The 14,078-nt window shown below is 39.8% G+C and overlaps 2 protein-coding genes across 2 annotated transcripts in view; one reads left to right on the top strand and one right to left on the bottom strand.

Annotated features, from left to right (window-relative positions):
- The window catches only part of cyfip1 (cytoplasmic FMR1 interacting protein 1), a 40,313-nt gene that overhangs the window by 20,305 nt on the left and 5,930 nt on the right, over positions 1 to 14,078 (top strand). Inside the window, exons 21-26 of the mRNA XM_079574858.1 lie at positions 42 to 161; positions 324 to 523; positions 2,140 to 2,227; positions 11,155 to 11,298; positions 12,690 to 12,780; positions 13,670 to 13,800. Coding sequence (XP_079430984.1) covers positions 42 to 161; positions 324 to 523; positions 2,140 to 2,227; positions 11,155 to 11,298; positions 12,690 to 12,780; positions 13,670 to 13,800 — 774 coding nt within the window. The remainder of the gene's footprint in view (positions 1 to 41; positions 162 to 323; positions 524 to 2,139; positions 2,228 to 11,154; positions 11,299 to 12,689; positions 12,781 to 13,669; positions 13,801 to 14,078) is intronic.
- fndc9 (fibronectin type III domain containing 9) lies at positions 3,213 to 8,987 on the bottom strand. The gene is made up of 3 exons (XM_079574429.1): positions 8,816 to 8,987; positions 5,802 to 6,143; positions 3,213 to 3,791 (listed from the first exon to the last, which is right to left on the bottom strand). Exons 2-3 carry the CDS (start codon positions 6,066 to 6,068, stop codon positions 3,411 to 3,413), a joined length of 648 nt encoding a protein of 215 aa, XP_079430555.1. The 5' UTR covers positions 6,069 to 6,143; positions 8,816 to 8,987; the 3' UTR covers positions 3,213 to 3,410.

Below are 14,078 nucleotides of genomic sequence, written 5' to 3'. Positions count from 1 at the left end.
GATGTTTTTTCTTAACCTTTTACCCCCATTTTTCTCTTTAGCTTCTTGGTCGATCCATTGATTTAAACAGGCTCATCACGCAGAGGGTTTCAGCCGCTCTGTACAGATCTATGGAACTGGCTATTAACCGTTTTGAGAGCGAAGACCTCACCTCAATCATGGTACTGCAAAGTGTTTCCTAATGTTTGTTTATTTTCATCTATGCAGCAAACGATAAATGACCGCCTTTGTGATAGAGCTGCACAATCAATCGTAACCAGATCAAGATGTTGGACTCTTTAAGCTCCACGTTCGACTGATTTTACACCTGTGTTTGCTGATAGGAGCTGGACGGCCTGCTGGAGATTAACCGGATGACACACAAACTGCTGTGTAAGTTCTTGACCCTGGACAGTTTTGACGCCATGTTCCGAGAGGCCAACCACAACGTCTCCGCTCCGTACGGCCGCATCACGCTGCACGTCTTCTGGGAACTCAACTACGACTTCCTGCCAAACTACTGCTACAACGGGTCGACCAACAGGTGGGTTTTTGCTCCTCTGAATTCAAATGTATAAATTCACACAGGTAATGCATGAATTTTTACAGTCAACTAGTAACTACACTTAGTAGGATTGCACGTTTTCTCCTTTCTCTTCACCGTTAGTTAGAGCCCTTAGCGGTCAGTAAACTTATGATATACTACAATACTTAATAATAGGAGACTCTTGCCAGTTTATTTTGAAACCCGTGTGGTCTCATTCTTGATGGGCGGTGATTAAAATAGCAACATTTTACTAAATGCCTTTAGAAATGGAACCTTCTATATAAAATGCCCTGCAGTGCAAATGTCAGTGTATGTGAACATTGTTGTTCATTTGTCATTGTTAGAGGATAACAATAAATCGCTATTTATCATACGGGGTCAAGCTGTACAGTCGTAATATCTGTCGTAGCCTTGACAGTGGTGCTCAGACTCTCAGCCAATGAATGTTTGCTTGCCTATCAGTATGACGCTCTAAGAGGGTATTTATCCCTTTTCTGTTGAAGCATAGACAGACTTGAATGGTAGGACTAGTGCAACGTCTCGAGTTCATGTCTCCAGCACTGATGGTAAATAAACTTCTCCTGTATAAGACATCCAGACTGCTGCCTATTTTCCACAGTCATTGCACAAAATATGGTTATTACATTTCCACAAAGCTCAAGAAACTTATGATTAAATGCACAAACTTGTGTGTTAAGTTCAAAGTTGTCAACTGGACTGGGTTGTTTGAGTTAAAGACGTGCCACTTCACTCATCAGAGGCTTCTTCTCACACACAAGTCAAACTATAAGACTGAATGACACACGGGTTGGTAGCAATATAACAGCATAGCCCCAAATGTCCTCGACCCAAACAACTCAGTCCAGTTCTCGTCTTTGAAACCCTTTAATACGTCGGAAATCTCTTACACAGACATGAAATAACTTGTTTTAAAGCCACTGAAATGTAAATATGGTAGAAAATGCCAATCCCATTACAATCACTGCTGATACTCCGAATAAGACTTTTCATAGTTTGTTGCAATAGATGGGATTAAACTCGGTCTCCGTAACAATAGGTTTTCAGTATTTACAGTCAGCAGCTTATTTTGTGGACTGACCAAACGGGGGGGAGTTCATCCGTGGATTAAAGGGAGATGATTATTTTCAAATAACACAATACACAGATTAACATATCACCATCTGCCTGACAGCTTCAGTGGACAATGTGAATGTGATGGTGTTCTACTGTAAAGATCAAAATTAGTATATAGAAAGGAAGATTAATGTGAATTTATATTTGAACGTCTCAGGACTGCACAATATATTGGCAGATTATTGTTATCGTAATTTTAGGTGATGCAATGAAGCCATAATGTATTACTGAGGTCTTGCAACAGTTTTTTCTAACATGACCAAAAACCTAAACACATGGTAACTTAAAAATGTGCAAAAGTTCTGTCATAGTTAATTTACTTCCCTCTAATTAAATTTACTTCCCTCTTAGCCATGTTATGGTCCTGATTTAGTGTAATCGGAAGATTCTTTAGTTAAATTTAGCGGCAGTATTGCCGTAATAATCAAGCCTGTTATTGAATGCTCCATTTCTTCCCCTCTCTTTGTGCTTGTTTTCAGATTTGTGCGCACAATCCTGCCTTTCTCTCAGGAGTTTCAAAGGGACAAACCACCCACCGCTCAGCCACAGTACTTGTACGGTTCAAAGGTCAGTATACGTCAACACGCTAATGCTTTTGACAAGTGAGGCAACTTCATTTGTGTTACTTCCCTTTATTCTCTCTATAATAGTGTGCATAATAGCCATATATATCTGAAACCATTTTGAAGTCCTATTCACGGCAAACTTGTGGAACAATTTTCGGTAACACTTTAGATTACAGCCTGCGAGTTACAGGAACAAAAAAGTGATTACATATGTTTGAACAGGTAGTTACACATTAAAGTGCACGGTTTAATAAAGGTGTCCAAAGTGTAACAACTGTATACAACGTGTAACAAAGGTGTGTGTGGCTTTTCAATGTATTTTTTAATGCATATTAAATTGACGCACATTTCATTTGTTTCATTTGCAAACATTTAATTAAACAGAGGAAAGGAACTTGGACAAAACGGGAAACTCTTGAGCAAAAAGAGAATGTCAGCCAAAACTGTGGCTGAATATGTTTAGCCCATAGTTTTTTTTTTTTAATTTTGATGAACCTAAAAATTGTTGAGTAATATCATTTTCAGAGAAATTTAGATTTCATGCCAGTTTGAATTCAATTTAATGCTTAATGACATTTAAGGCCTTGATTATAGCATACTTTAATTCCTTTTAATGCTTTTTAATGACCCAGTAACTACACATGAGCACGGGCTGTTATCTAAAGTGAGACACTATGTTCACCTTGTAGCCCTTTGTTACACATACACATGTTGAACACCTTTATTACTCTTTGAACACAGTTATTTAATTTGCGCTTTAATGTGTTTCCACATTAATGTGGAAGGGAAATAACTGCCCACTGTCCAGGGGGGCCATAATTGCCGTGATATGTTCCAGTAACCAAAGCAGAAATGCTCGTTAGAAAGATGAATGAGTGCCTGTTGCACAGTGTGACTTGAAACGCAACTGTCAGAAAAGTGGACTCACTTATTATTCACCGCCACGCGGACTAAAAGGAACTGCAAATCTTCCTGAGCTTGGCTTTATTTACAAGAAAAACGTTCAGCACAACATCCCAAACAAGCCATTTATCTAGCCAAACGGTTCATTTCCGGAGTTTCAAATCTCTCGTCAAAAGCTTTTCTGCTGCATGAATGAAATGGGATTTCAACAGCGGATAATAAAATAAAAAAAGACAACTGCGCAAAAAAAACAATGCTATAATGACCTCAATCCAGTCTGCTCACGCTGGCTCGCTCCCAGACAGCTTAGAAAGGCTCCTCAGCTCGTGCTCCTGGTTCAGCGTGAGCGTACTACTGCTGTTATTGTTTTGGATGGGTATGAGTGGGCTTTGCATCACTGTCCCGTGGTTGTTGCTTTCCTCGCTGCTGCTCGGGGTGTACAGGCGTCCCGAGTTGGCATTCTCTTGGTGGATTTGGTCCCTCACTATCCCGCGATCAATGCTAGGTGGATCGGGACAGGCGCAGAGGGTGCGAATGCAGCCCCAGAGAAGGGCGGCGGCGATGACCATGAGGAGGATGCAGCAGGTCAGCCACACGCCCATCGCCAGCTCCCAGCTTGTCCGGTCGTTCGGGTCACTGCTGTCGCCCACTGTGTTGAAAACCTGGGGTGAAGAGGGGGAAAAGGGTGGAAAAGGATTATGATAAGCTGCAGAGGTGGAAACATTGAGGTTTACATGACAAGGATGAATTGGATTACGAAATGAATGAGTCCATAATAGCGGCGGCTCATGTTAGATGTTGACTGAGGTGGTTTGGACACGTACAGGGGATGGATCGTGAATAATATAACGGGCGCAGAATTTGTCCAAGGTCAGTGATTCAAATCCTGCTTCCGCCTGTGCATTCTGTCGTCGTGTCAAAGGCCAACACTGCACCCGCCTTGCTTTGAATGAATGTGGAGTGAATGAATAATGGCAACAGGGTAGAGCTTTCAGAAGCTTGTACTGCGTAATGTAAATGTACTTCATTATTTGGATTATTTATAGAACATTAATGAAACCTCAGAGGAAAACCTTATACATGTTGCCACATAGTCAAAAGATATGTCAAGAGGTATAGAGTCAGCAGTAAAGCTGTTTGTAAAATAGTATGCAGATTCTTGTAAGATTTAGATGTATAAACGTCAGGGGTGTCTACACTGTTTTTGTGAGCTGCATTCAAAGTCAGCAAGGCCTGGAGATCTACCTATAGATTTATCAAAAGGCCACAAGGGTTTTTTTTTTTTTTTAATCAGGGTTGTTACATATGTATAATGTATAACACTGCATAATAAAACAAGGCTAGAACAACTTGATAAATTATTATGAACAATGATTTGTGTCAAAGCGGCCCAATGTTATATCCTGTCATCACTTATCATAATGCAGTTATTTTTTTTTGTGGATTGTAGGACCTGGACTAAATAAAGACTGGTCAAATTGCCCAAAATAGTTATCCCAAAATAAATGAAAATTGAGGCTTGTTGCTTGCTCTTCAAATATTTGAGTCGTCTTGGTGAATAAAAGGAGAGGCATGGTAATTGTCAGGGGCAGGGCTTCAGACTTGAACAAAGTCGGCTTTATTTGGCTCACATCGAACAACAACAAACTACTCGAGGGACAGAAAAAGAGTGAACAGGTAAGAGGGATGTATCGACCTGTCTCCTCTCTCTTCATCTATGCTCGCTCTTCCTCCATCAAGTGTGTGTGAGTGACTGAGATCCTGTTTGTGTCAGCGATTGACTTAATGGGCACACTTAATATACGTACTGTGATTTACGTATATATTCTTCTGTAAGTAAGATCAGAACCTTGTCTTTTTATAGATGCACTAAAGAGGAAATGTACTGTATCTACTCAACTGAACTGGAAAAACTTAAAGGGGCTAGATGCAAGTTTGCCAGTTTATACTCACTACTGCCATCTCAGGTCATACGTGTAACTGCACCTTCTATATTAAGCTCGTGCATGACGGCACTTCAGACCCGAATTAACACCTTTTTGAGTGACAGTGCAGGATTTTAGAGGCAGATGTGGTGAACAGGTCTGAGCTCATTCTACACATTAGGACATGGCTCGAACATGTAGAGGGAGGAAAATACATTATTATAACATTTTCAAACTCTGTATAGTCCCTTTAAATATTGAAGGAGCTGCATTAAACAAAAATGAAAATCTTAAATTAATTGCACAATGAAAAAATTATTAGAGCTGCCAGGAAAGCAGTGAAAGATTAAATGAGATGGAAACCAGGATGTGATGACTGTCTAGTATAAATGGAGATGGATAATATTATGACAAGATGCAAATGTCTTTCACAACGTCTTGACAGTTAGATTGAATTAATTATAGCGGTCGTCCCATAACTGTCAACATCAAAACTTTGCAAGCACTAATCAATATTTATGCAATGACATTTCATGGGAGCTGCACTGAAGAAGTTGCTTTTTTTTGTGGCGAAATGTAGGCTTCTCGTTAAGAAAATCTAGCTGGTTTGATTGGGCTAATCCTACTCTGACACGGTGCAGAAAACGGGGAGGACGGAAGACATTTTCACGGCTATTTTGTTTGTGAATGTTGCAAATACTTGAAATGAAATATATCTCGCACCCCTATATATGATCATAAACCTACCTGACACTGCTCTCGAACGGGATTGGCCGCCTGGCAGGTCACACACAGGAAGTAGGCGGTCTGGGGGTGCAGGTTGGCCAGGTGTGTACTCGTCTGGCTCACCGGGATCCGCTCCTCGTGCATGAAGCTCTTCCGCTTGTAGCCCATCAAGATGCTGTTCCAGTTGGGGTCGTACATGACGCTGTAGAAAGTGTCCAGGCAGTCGGGTGAACGGGGCCAGCTCACTTTCGCGGAGGTGGCCGAGATGTTGTACACGATGACTCCCATAATGCAGCGCTGCTTTTGGAGTTGTTGAGTGAATGCAAACTCTTTAAGTCTTAATGTGGTCTTTCTTTGCGGTCACTGAAGAGACATTTCAAAAACATTTCAATTACTTTCAGTGGTTCTCAGCTGAGGTACAAGTACAAGCTTCTGTTGTTACTCAGGAGTCTAGTTATTGCAATTACGATAAGACTTGCAGTTGTTAAATCCTTAGGGGCCTTATTATTTGAGAGAAGACAGAAAAAATAGCTGCTAAACAATTACAAGGATCACATGCATTTCATAATGTTTGTGGAGGTCTGAAAGCACAAAGTATTTAAACATACTGAGAGCCCAGGGACATGGTACAATTTGAAGAAAAGAAATGACTAATTGCTTGAATAATTGCATTCTGCACTTGTTCATTTCTAGTTTAGCACTTGCATCATTTGTTGCTGTCTTTTTCATGCATAAATCAGTGTTTGTCCACTAGCTTAAAAGTTGCAATACAGTGGTTATCAAGCTTGTATTATGCCATTGGTAGTACTTTGCTTCTTCTGGTACTCAGGAATTGCATTCATATTTATGTATAGTCTGGTGTTTTCCTGCTGTAGACAGACTTGGTTTACACCAAGTCTACTCTAGATTTAGAACAAGTTCAGACCCATTTTTGCATATTTTAGGCCTGGCTTCGTCCAGATTTGGTCTTCGTCTAGTCCTGATGTTCTATGGAAAGACATATTTTTTTGAGTGGTATTTTGTGTGAAATGGTCTTTAAAAGTAAACTCGAGAACAGTTTTTTCCCAACTGTCAAACGGACACTAACCACATGCCTATAGTAACTGTACCTATATCTGTTGTCTGTAATGTTGCATTGACTATCTGTGTGTCTGTGACTGGCACAGGAGAGATGTGAGCATGATGTGCTGTACCGAAAACAAATCCCACCAACTCTGTTGTGTGGCCATTAATAAATGATTCTGATTCTGAAAAGTTTGAGAATCATGGGTCTGAAGTTTCAAGGTTGAGACGTAATTTGTCAATTTAGAAAGTTCTTGGTGGGCCGTAAATGAGCAGTAAATGAAGTGATAAAAGCATCAAAATAATTCAAAGAAAATAAAGATGGCATCAGTAAGAGCATGAGCACGTTCCAAAAGGAGGCATATAATTTGTCTGACTCTTGAGAGGAAAATGCTCAAAGATGATCTGTACTGCTCACAGATTCCATCCTTTTAGAAACCACTGTATTGTAATTTCAAGCCACTTGTTGAGATGGTGCCAGTGATTACACCACTTTGAAGAAAATCTTTTGTTCTCGTACCTTACATTCATGTCAGGATTTAAGCACACACAATAGGTGCGCTCCTATTGCGCTCCCTATAGAGAACATTGTGTTCAATGAAATTATAAGACATGTCATAGCCTCAGAATGTGTGCCCTCTGGAAGCACCTTCACTGTGAGGAGAATGATAAATATTGCATTGTGTATGAAAGGGATAACATCGTTATATGACAAAAGGTGGTGATCTGCAGGCAATGCATTGATTGGATAGTGCTGAAAATCATGAAGCAAAACAACATTACACTTGTCCCCTTAGGTTAAAGTGGATATTTCCTGCATAATTAATAAATGACTTTTTGAAATGCTAGTGTGCTCCCCAGCATGGTTTTAACGTTTCATAATCGATATCTATGTGTATGGAAAAGGCAGCTGTTGAGTTACGACTCCAGTTTAAGCATCTCATGTGGTGCTCGGAGCGCACTCTACTGGCAGCAGGAGGGAAAAAATACAAGCCACCATTTTTAGCCAGGCTCACAAATCATTCCTGCAGTAATAAGTTTGAGTGCAGAACAGGTTTAGTGAAGGTTTATGGACTGGAGAAAATCCAGAAGAAACCACCGAAGTAAATAGGATTATGTTGTATGAGATCTTCCCTTTCAATGTGAACAAATATGAAGCTGCAAATATGATAACCCGTTGATCTTTCAATCTCTATTCATATTTTTCTGCATTACAAACTATATTATATTTCAAGTCTACTGTCACTCTCTCTCTCTTTGTCTTGAATTGGGATTGGCCGTCAAACCAGGCTAGTTTATGAGTCACTACAGAAAATTGTATCGATAATCAATTCAAAAAGGACAATTTGCAACAATTAGAAGAAAATTATAGACATTAGAAGAACATTATAGACATTATGTAGTACTGCACAAGATATATTGATTATAATGTTTGTTCAAATTGAAAAGAACTTGAAATGGTTTGTAAAATATCGCATTTAAACAAAGTCCTTTGTCGAGCATTGCCATATCCTCATATCGTGCAGCTCTGGCAAGAAAGTTAGTTTATTTCAGTTGTACAATGCAAACTAAAATGGGACTTATTGCAGTAAAATGGCCACTGCATAGACAGCCATGTGCGGTATATTCTGACCACAACTGCTTAATAAAACTATGACATGGGAAAACAAGTGATGCACCAGTAATTGCAAGAAGAGACTGAACTACGTATTTATCCATCGAAACTCCCACTCCCATTAATAATCCTTTGCAGAGAGAAAAACAAATCTAACATTGATGATTTTGTGGGAACTGCTTTTGGTGATTTTTGTCCATTAAGTACATTGATAATCTGCATAAATCTCCCATATGATAAAACATTGCTCCTCAGATTGCTCCAAATTGAGTGCGTCAGTGATGAGGTAACAAAACATACTTGTAATTTAGTATTCAGAGTTACTAGTTGTAAGATTTAAACTAAAATGAAGACTCACCGGTAAAGCAGCTGAAGTCTTCTGCACATATCAAGCAGTAGTGTCCGCTGTTATTATGAGAAACATGATTTCTTTCCACATTTCCTGCTAAAATGTTGTCATTTTTGCGACGCGTGGACTCAACAGATGCCGAGTCCTCCGCTGCTGCCTGCCACACTACGGGATTAGAGCAGCGGCAGCATCATTACTCTGCCAGAGAGAGAGGGAGAGAGAGAGAGAGGGGGGGAGAGTGGGTGTTCTTCAGTAAATATAGTTATATTGCAGCGGATTGGCATTGAGTGACATCTATATTGTGCCCCCTGTACATGCAAATCAGATTAGAGTGAAGGGCTGCAAGTGCCACAGTTGTCACCTCCGTGTGAATAATCCGTGAGTTCATGGAGAGTTTATGGGCATTTTAACGCCTCCAGGATTTAACTTTGCAAAGGCATTATAACACGTATTAGATGATGTGTGAGTGACACAGAGAAAATGTCTTTAGATTAGAAACATGCATTATGGATAATATGAGCTTGGGAAATGATTTAGAGCAAATACATTATGAAGAGGTGGAAAAGTGTCCGCTGGTTCTATTAGTTAAAGAAAGGGGGAAACAAGAGCAACCTTAAAAGTAGTTTTCCCAAATCATACACACACACAAATTAAGTGAACTAAAATAAAGAATATAACAGAGTATTCCATAACAATGGCGTTGGTGGCTCTAAGGAGAAACTAAATAATAATAATAATAACAATAATAAATGTTATTTATATTGCACTTGTATTTAAAAGAAACCTCAAAGTGCTACAACAGGTGAATAAAATCAGATAAAAACAAAATGAACACTGACATAGTAAAACAAAGCAAGCACAGGAACAAAACAGTGAAAGACCACGTAGAAACTTTAACAGACTAATAGGCCTTTTTAAATAAATGTGTTTTCAGGCCTCAACACTCTCAGGGGCTCCCCAGAGTTCCAGAGTCTAGGGGCAACTGCCTTAAAGGCCTTATCTCCCATTGTGGAGAGCTTGGTCACTGGTGAAGGGTGTGGGTGAAAGTGGACTGTAAGCGCCTTGTGGTGGTGTGTGGGGTAAATAGCCCAGTGAGGTATGTGAAATAAGAAAATATGTGTTAAGAATTAATGTAAGAAATTAAGAACTTACACCAGGGTTTTGACAAAGCAAGTGTAATATAATGTGTGCTATTAGTCATCAAAGTGATGCTGCTTATTATGAATCAGTGATAGGCAATGGTTTGGAAGAATCTTGAACAGACATTGTCCTATTCTGATGGAAATGGCTAAAGGAATTGAACAATGAGATGGATTGGAATTGAGTATATGAATTCTTCCAACATGCAGAAAAGCAGAAATACTGTACAAAATGGTTAAAACTCCAAAAACTGGGTCAGGGCAGATGGAGGGATGCATGATGTTGACGACATGTTGTAGCCTCCAAGCGTTTGTCCGAAATGTCAATGTCAGCCGCTGTTGAAAACCCTGCGCCCGCTTTGAGATTCATTCCTTACAGGCTAATTTTTAAGTTTATACTGCCTGGACTGGACTGCAGGGTTAGTTACATTACTCTGATGGCTCCGGGTAATTTTATGACCTTTTCTCCAGACATTCGGTTGCAAAGTCCTTTCTATAGAAATGGAGAAAGTGAATTGCTCACACACTCAAAGAAATCTGTAACATTATTAAACAAGATTGACAGATGGAGCGACGCATCATCCCAAAGAGCCTCTGTCCTCGGTGAACGTCCTTAAAGGTCGGATGAGTTTGCAGAATTACGTAATTGGTGACACACAAAACCTGGCTCTTCTTTCAGTATAGTAAACGTCCCAGATTATGTTAAAATGCACCATGTTGATTTGGTTCATTCGTTTTTCTTTTTGCCTAGATGTTTTCGTTTTTCTTTTTGCCTAGATGTTTTCTTTTCTTTTTTTTTTAACTATCAGCTAGACCCATTTTTGCATCTCTTTTCCTGTTTAGTTGTCCCTTGCAGAGGAATTCAGCTTCAATAGCAGTTGAAACGTGTTTTGTGATTGTCCTTGGGATGAAAGAAGAAAATCTGGCTTTTGACCTCTATTTTGTCTCTTTTTTTTGGTGAACCTTTCAATTGAATTTCTCCGTATGTCCTTGGATTATTTACGTCACATTGACCCAGCAAATGCCTGTTGAAAAAACACATTAGTCATTCATTTACACATTTCATTAAACTGCAGCGCGTGCGTCACCATTGAATCATCCTCTTATTCATCTGGTTTGGAAGGAAATGTTTTTAAACATTCAGATTCACACAAGACTGAGCTTCATCAGTCGGTAGCAGGAAGTAATGATGTTTCTGTCTCTCCGCAGACCCTGAACCTGGCGTACAGCAGTATTTACAGCTCGTACAGAAACTTCGTGGGCCCCCCTCACATCAAGGTCATGTGCCGGCTGCTGGGTTACCAGGGCATCGCCGTGGTGATGGAGGAGCTGCTGAAAGTGGTCAAGAGCCTGGTCAGTGTCACATGGTGTTGTTGTGGGTGCGAGGTTAATGTTATAGTTATGGTTATAGAGCAGATGCATCATGTACAAGTGATTGAAAGCTCATGTAAAGACAATTGTGTATAAAAATATATGCATTTAACCCTTTAATGTTACCCACACAACCATTTTAAAAAACAAAATATTTTCTAACCATTTGGGAGACAAACAACGTTTTTTAACCGGTCCAAACCTGATGGTGATCATCATTACCTGATGGTAATCAACTAGAACCAGAGCCGGGGGAACCTATGTTGTTGTTTTGGAGGCGCTGAAAGAGAAGATTGCCTTCAAAAAGGTTTTTTTTCTGTTATATAAGTCGCTCCAGAGTATAAGTCGCACCATAGATACAGACGGCATCTCGTCATAGAGGGGGGCGTGGCTTCGCCGAGGAGGAAAATAGAATCTTTAGAGAAACACAATTTTCCACTCTTTTTAGCCATTTTCTGATGGAATATGAACATATTTATCACACATAAATAAAGTCAAGTGTAAATCGGGCCCATATGGATATTTTCTCACAGCAGATTGTTCAGTAGAAGTGAAAAAACGGCAGTTGTAGCAAGCGCTAGCTAACCGTTAGCATTAGCCCGATGCTAACATGTAGCATCAAGTTAGCATTCTCCGTTATTCATGTATTTATGGGCTGTTGAACCACTTTGCTCCTCCCCATGCCTTTGTATCATTATTTAGTAGAAACTATATTCATATTTCAGCATTTGTTACAGTAGTTTTTGAATAATTAGATTTATTGTTTTCCCCCTTAACTGTTTTCAAACATGACCATATATGGGCGATTCCAGAGATGCCGTCTGTATCTATTGGCAACTACCTGGGCATGGAGGCGTTAATGCACCGTTACAAGCCTCTCCCGGCATTAATTTGTTCAAGCTTTCATTTGCAAACTCGTTCCTCTTGCTGTGGCCATCTAGCTTTTAGCTCGAGATTATCTTATTTTGTTTTCTTCATTGCAGTAAGAGAAACCTCCACTTTTCGTTTTTCGCTCAGTCCAAACTTTCTTTCTGCTGCTCAATTACCGGTTTTTACATTTTCAGTGGTACATGAGTAACAGGTACTCAAGCCTAGAGCGCCCTCTAGCGGCTGTCAGTGTGAAAAAAACAAACATGTAAAATCACATATTTTGATATATAAGTCGCACCCCAGCCAAATTATGAAAAAAGGTGCGACTTATAGTCCGGTAAATACGGTAATTGGTATTTCCTGTAATAGTGAAATACACTGGTGCAAAAAAGTGAATGTAACCACCCTAATAATTTATAGTTTATTATATATATTATTTTTTATTATAATTTATTAAGCAGTGTCCAACAACAGTAGAATTAATTAAACTTTTCCCTGCACAGCTTCAAGGCACCATCATGCAGTACGTGAAGACCCTGATGGAAGTGATGCCCAAAATCTGCAGACTTCCCCGTCATGAGTACGGCTCTCCGGGTAAGAGTTAAACAAACGTGTATGGTTTAGAGTAAGGGGAGAACTTGCCATATGCTGTTCAATATTGCAAGGGTCTTATATTATTCAAAGGCCCCTTTGGCGTTGTAAGAGTTGCAGTTATGTAGTTGGTTAGACTATAGGCTACAGGATTTTATACTAGAGATAAGGGTATATTTACAGATACAAATCCTCAACAAGACTGAGATGTTTCACTTGAGCCAAACTAGGAAGAAAAAAGACCTAAGGGCCGCAATAGTCAGGTCTAGGTCTCATGTCTAGTTTTGGACATTGCCACAGTTTGTGCTCTGTTCATTTTGTTGATTGACAGATTTTTTCTATACGTTTTGGGCTAAAAGCGGGTGAGACCAATACAGAGCCTTATAAATCTTTCTGAAATAAAGAAGAATATATTTCAGCATTTAAAGTTACATTCTAGATTATTTCATCAAGTTAAACTGTTTGCTGCTACATCACAAGAGCAACTAAATTGACACAAAATGCTGATAAATAAACTGGCAAGCGATACCAAACATGCTGCTAATGCTCAGCTAGACACAGACAAGGTTAGGGGGTGATCACCATGTAGCATTTGGAACAAGACGTAGTACATAATTAAATGAATGCTTGTATTTGATTCTATTTACTGGGCAAATGTTATAGTTTATTAATAACAGAGTCTGGGTAAGTTTTACTTTTCTGCCCACCAAACACCCTCAATAATCTCGCCTTACCTCTCACGGCTGGGAACACAATGAATAATTTCACTTTATGCAGCCAAAATAATTGGCTGCAGCGTCTCGCACAAAAGGTCTGCCTGCTGCCCTCATGCAAAGTTCAGAGCAGTTTCACTTGTAGCTGGACTAAATAATTGGTGCATTTTTTCCTCCAGGTATCTTGGAGTTCTTTCATCACCAGCTCAAGGACATTGTGGAGTACGCCGAACTCAAAACGGTCTGCTTCCAAAACTTGAGGGAAGTGGGCAACGCCATCCTCTTCTGCCTCCTGAGCGAACATAGTCTGGTATGTGCGGAAACAGGCTGGACCTTGAGTCGTTGTTGTTTTAAAGTTTGCTGAGATAAGACTAAAGCAGGACACACTGAAGTTTATAATCACCTTATTCCGCTCAATCCTGGCACTTCTTGTGAGCGGGGAAATCAGAGACAGTGACAAAATTAAAGGGGAATAAACGGAATACTCGCGGAGAAGCTCAAAGGAAATGTGTTCGCGTGGCCTTCGGATTATTCTAAGCGATATTTTTGTGTGATTTCTGTTTTGATTCTGCTTTAACCTCTTACTGA

Source organism: Gobius niger, assembly GCF_951799975.1.
Source record: "Gobius niger genome assembly, chromosome: 17".
Taxonomy (NCBI): domain Eukaryota; kingdom Metazoa; phylum Chordata; class Actinopteri; order Gobiiformes; family Gobiidae; genus Gobius; species Gobius niger.
This window is presented reverse-complemented; position numbering and strand designations above follow the sequence as displayed.

Excerpts from the sequence above, each read along its gene's own strand:
- fndc9 (XM_079574429.1), bottom strand. The coding sequence starts at position 6,068 with ATGGGAGTCATCGTGTACAACATCTCGGCCACCTCCGCGAAAGTGAGC. Across the intron at positions 3,792-5,801 it reads CCGTTCGAGAGCAGTGTCAG|GTTTTCAACACAGTGGGCGA; the intron begins GTAGGTTTATGA and ends TCTTCACCCCAG.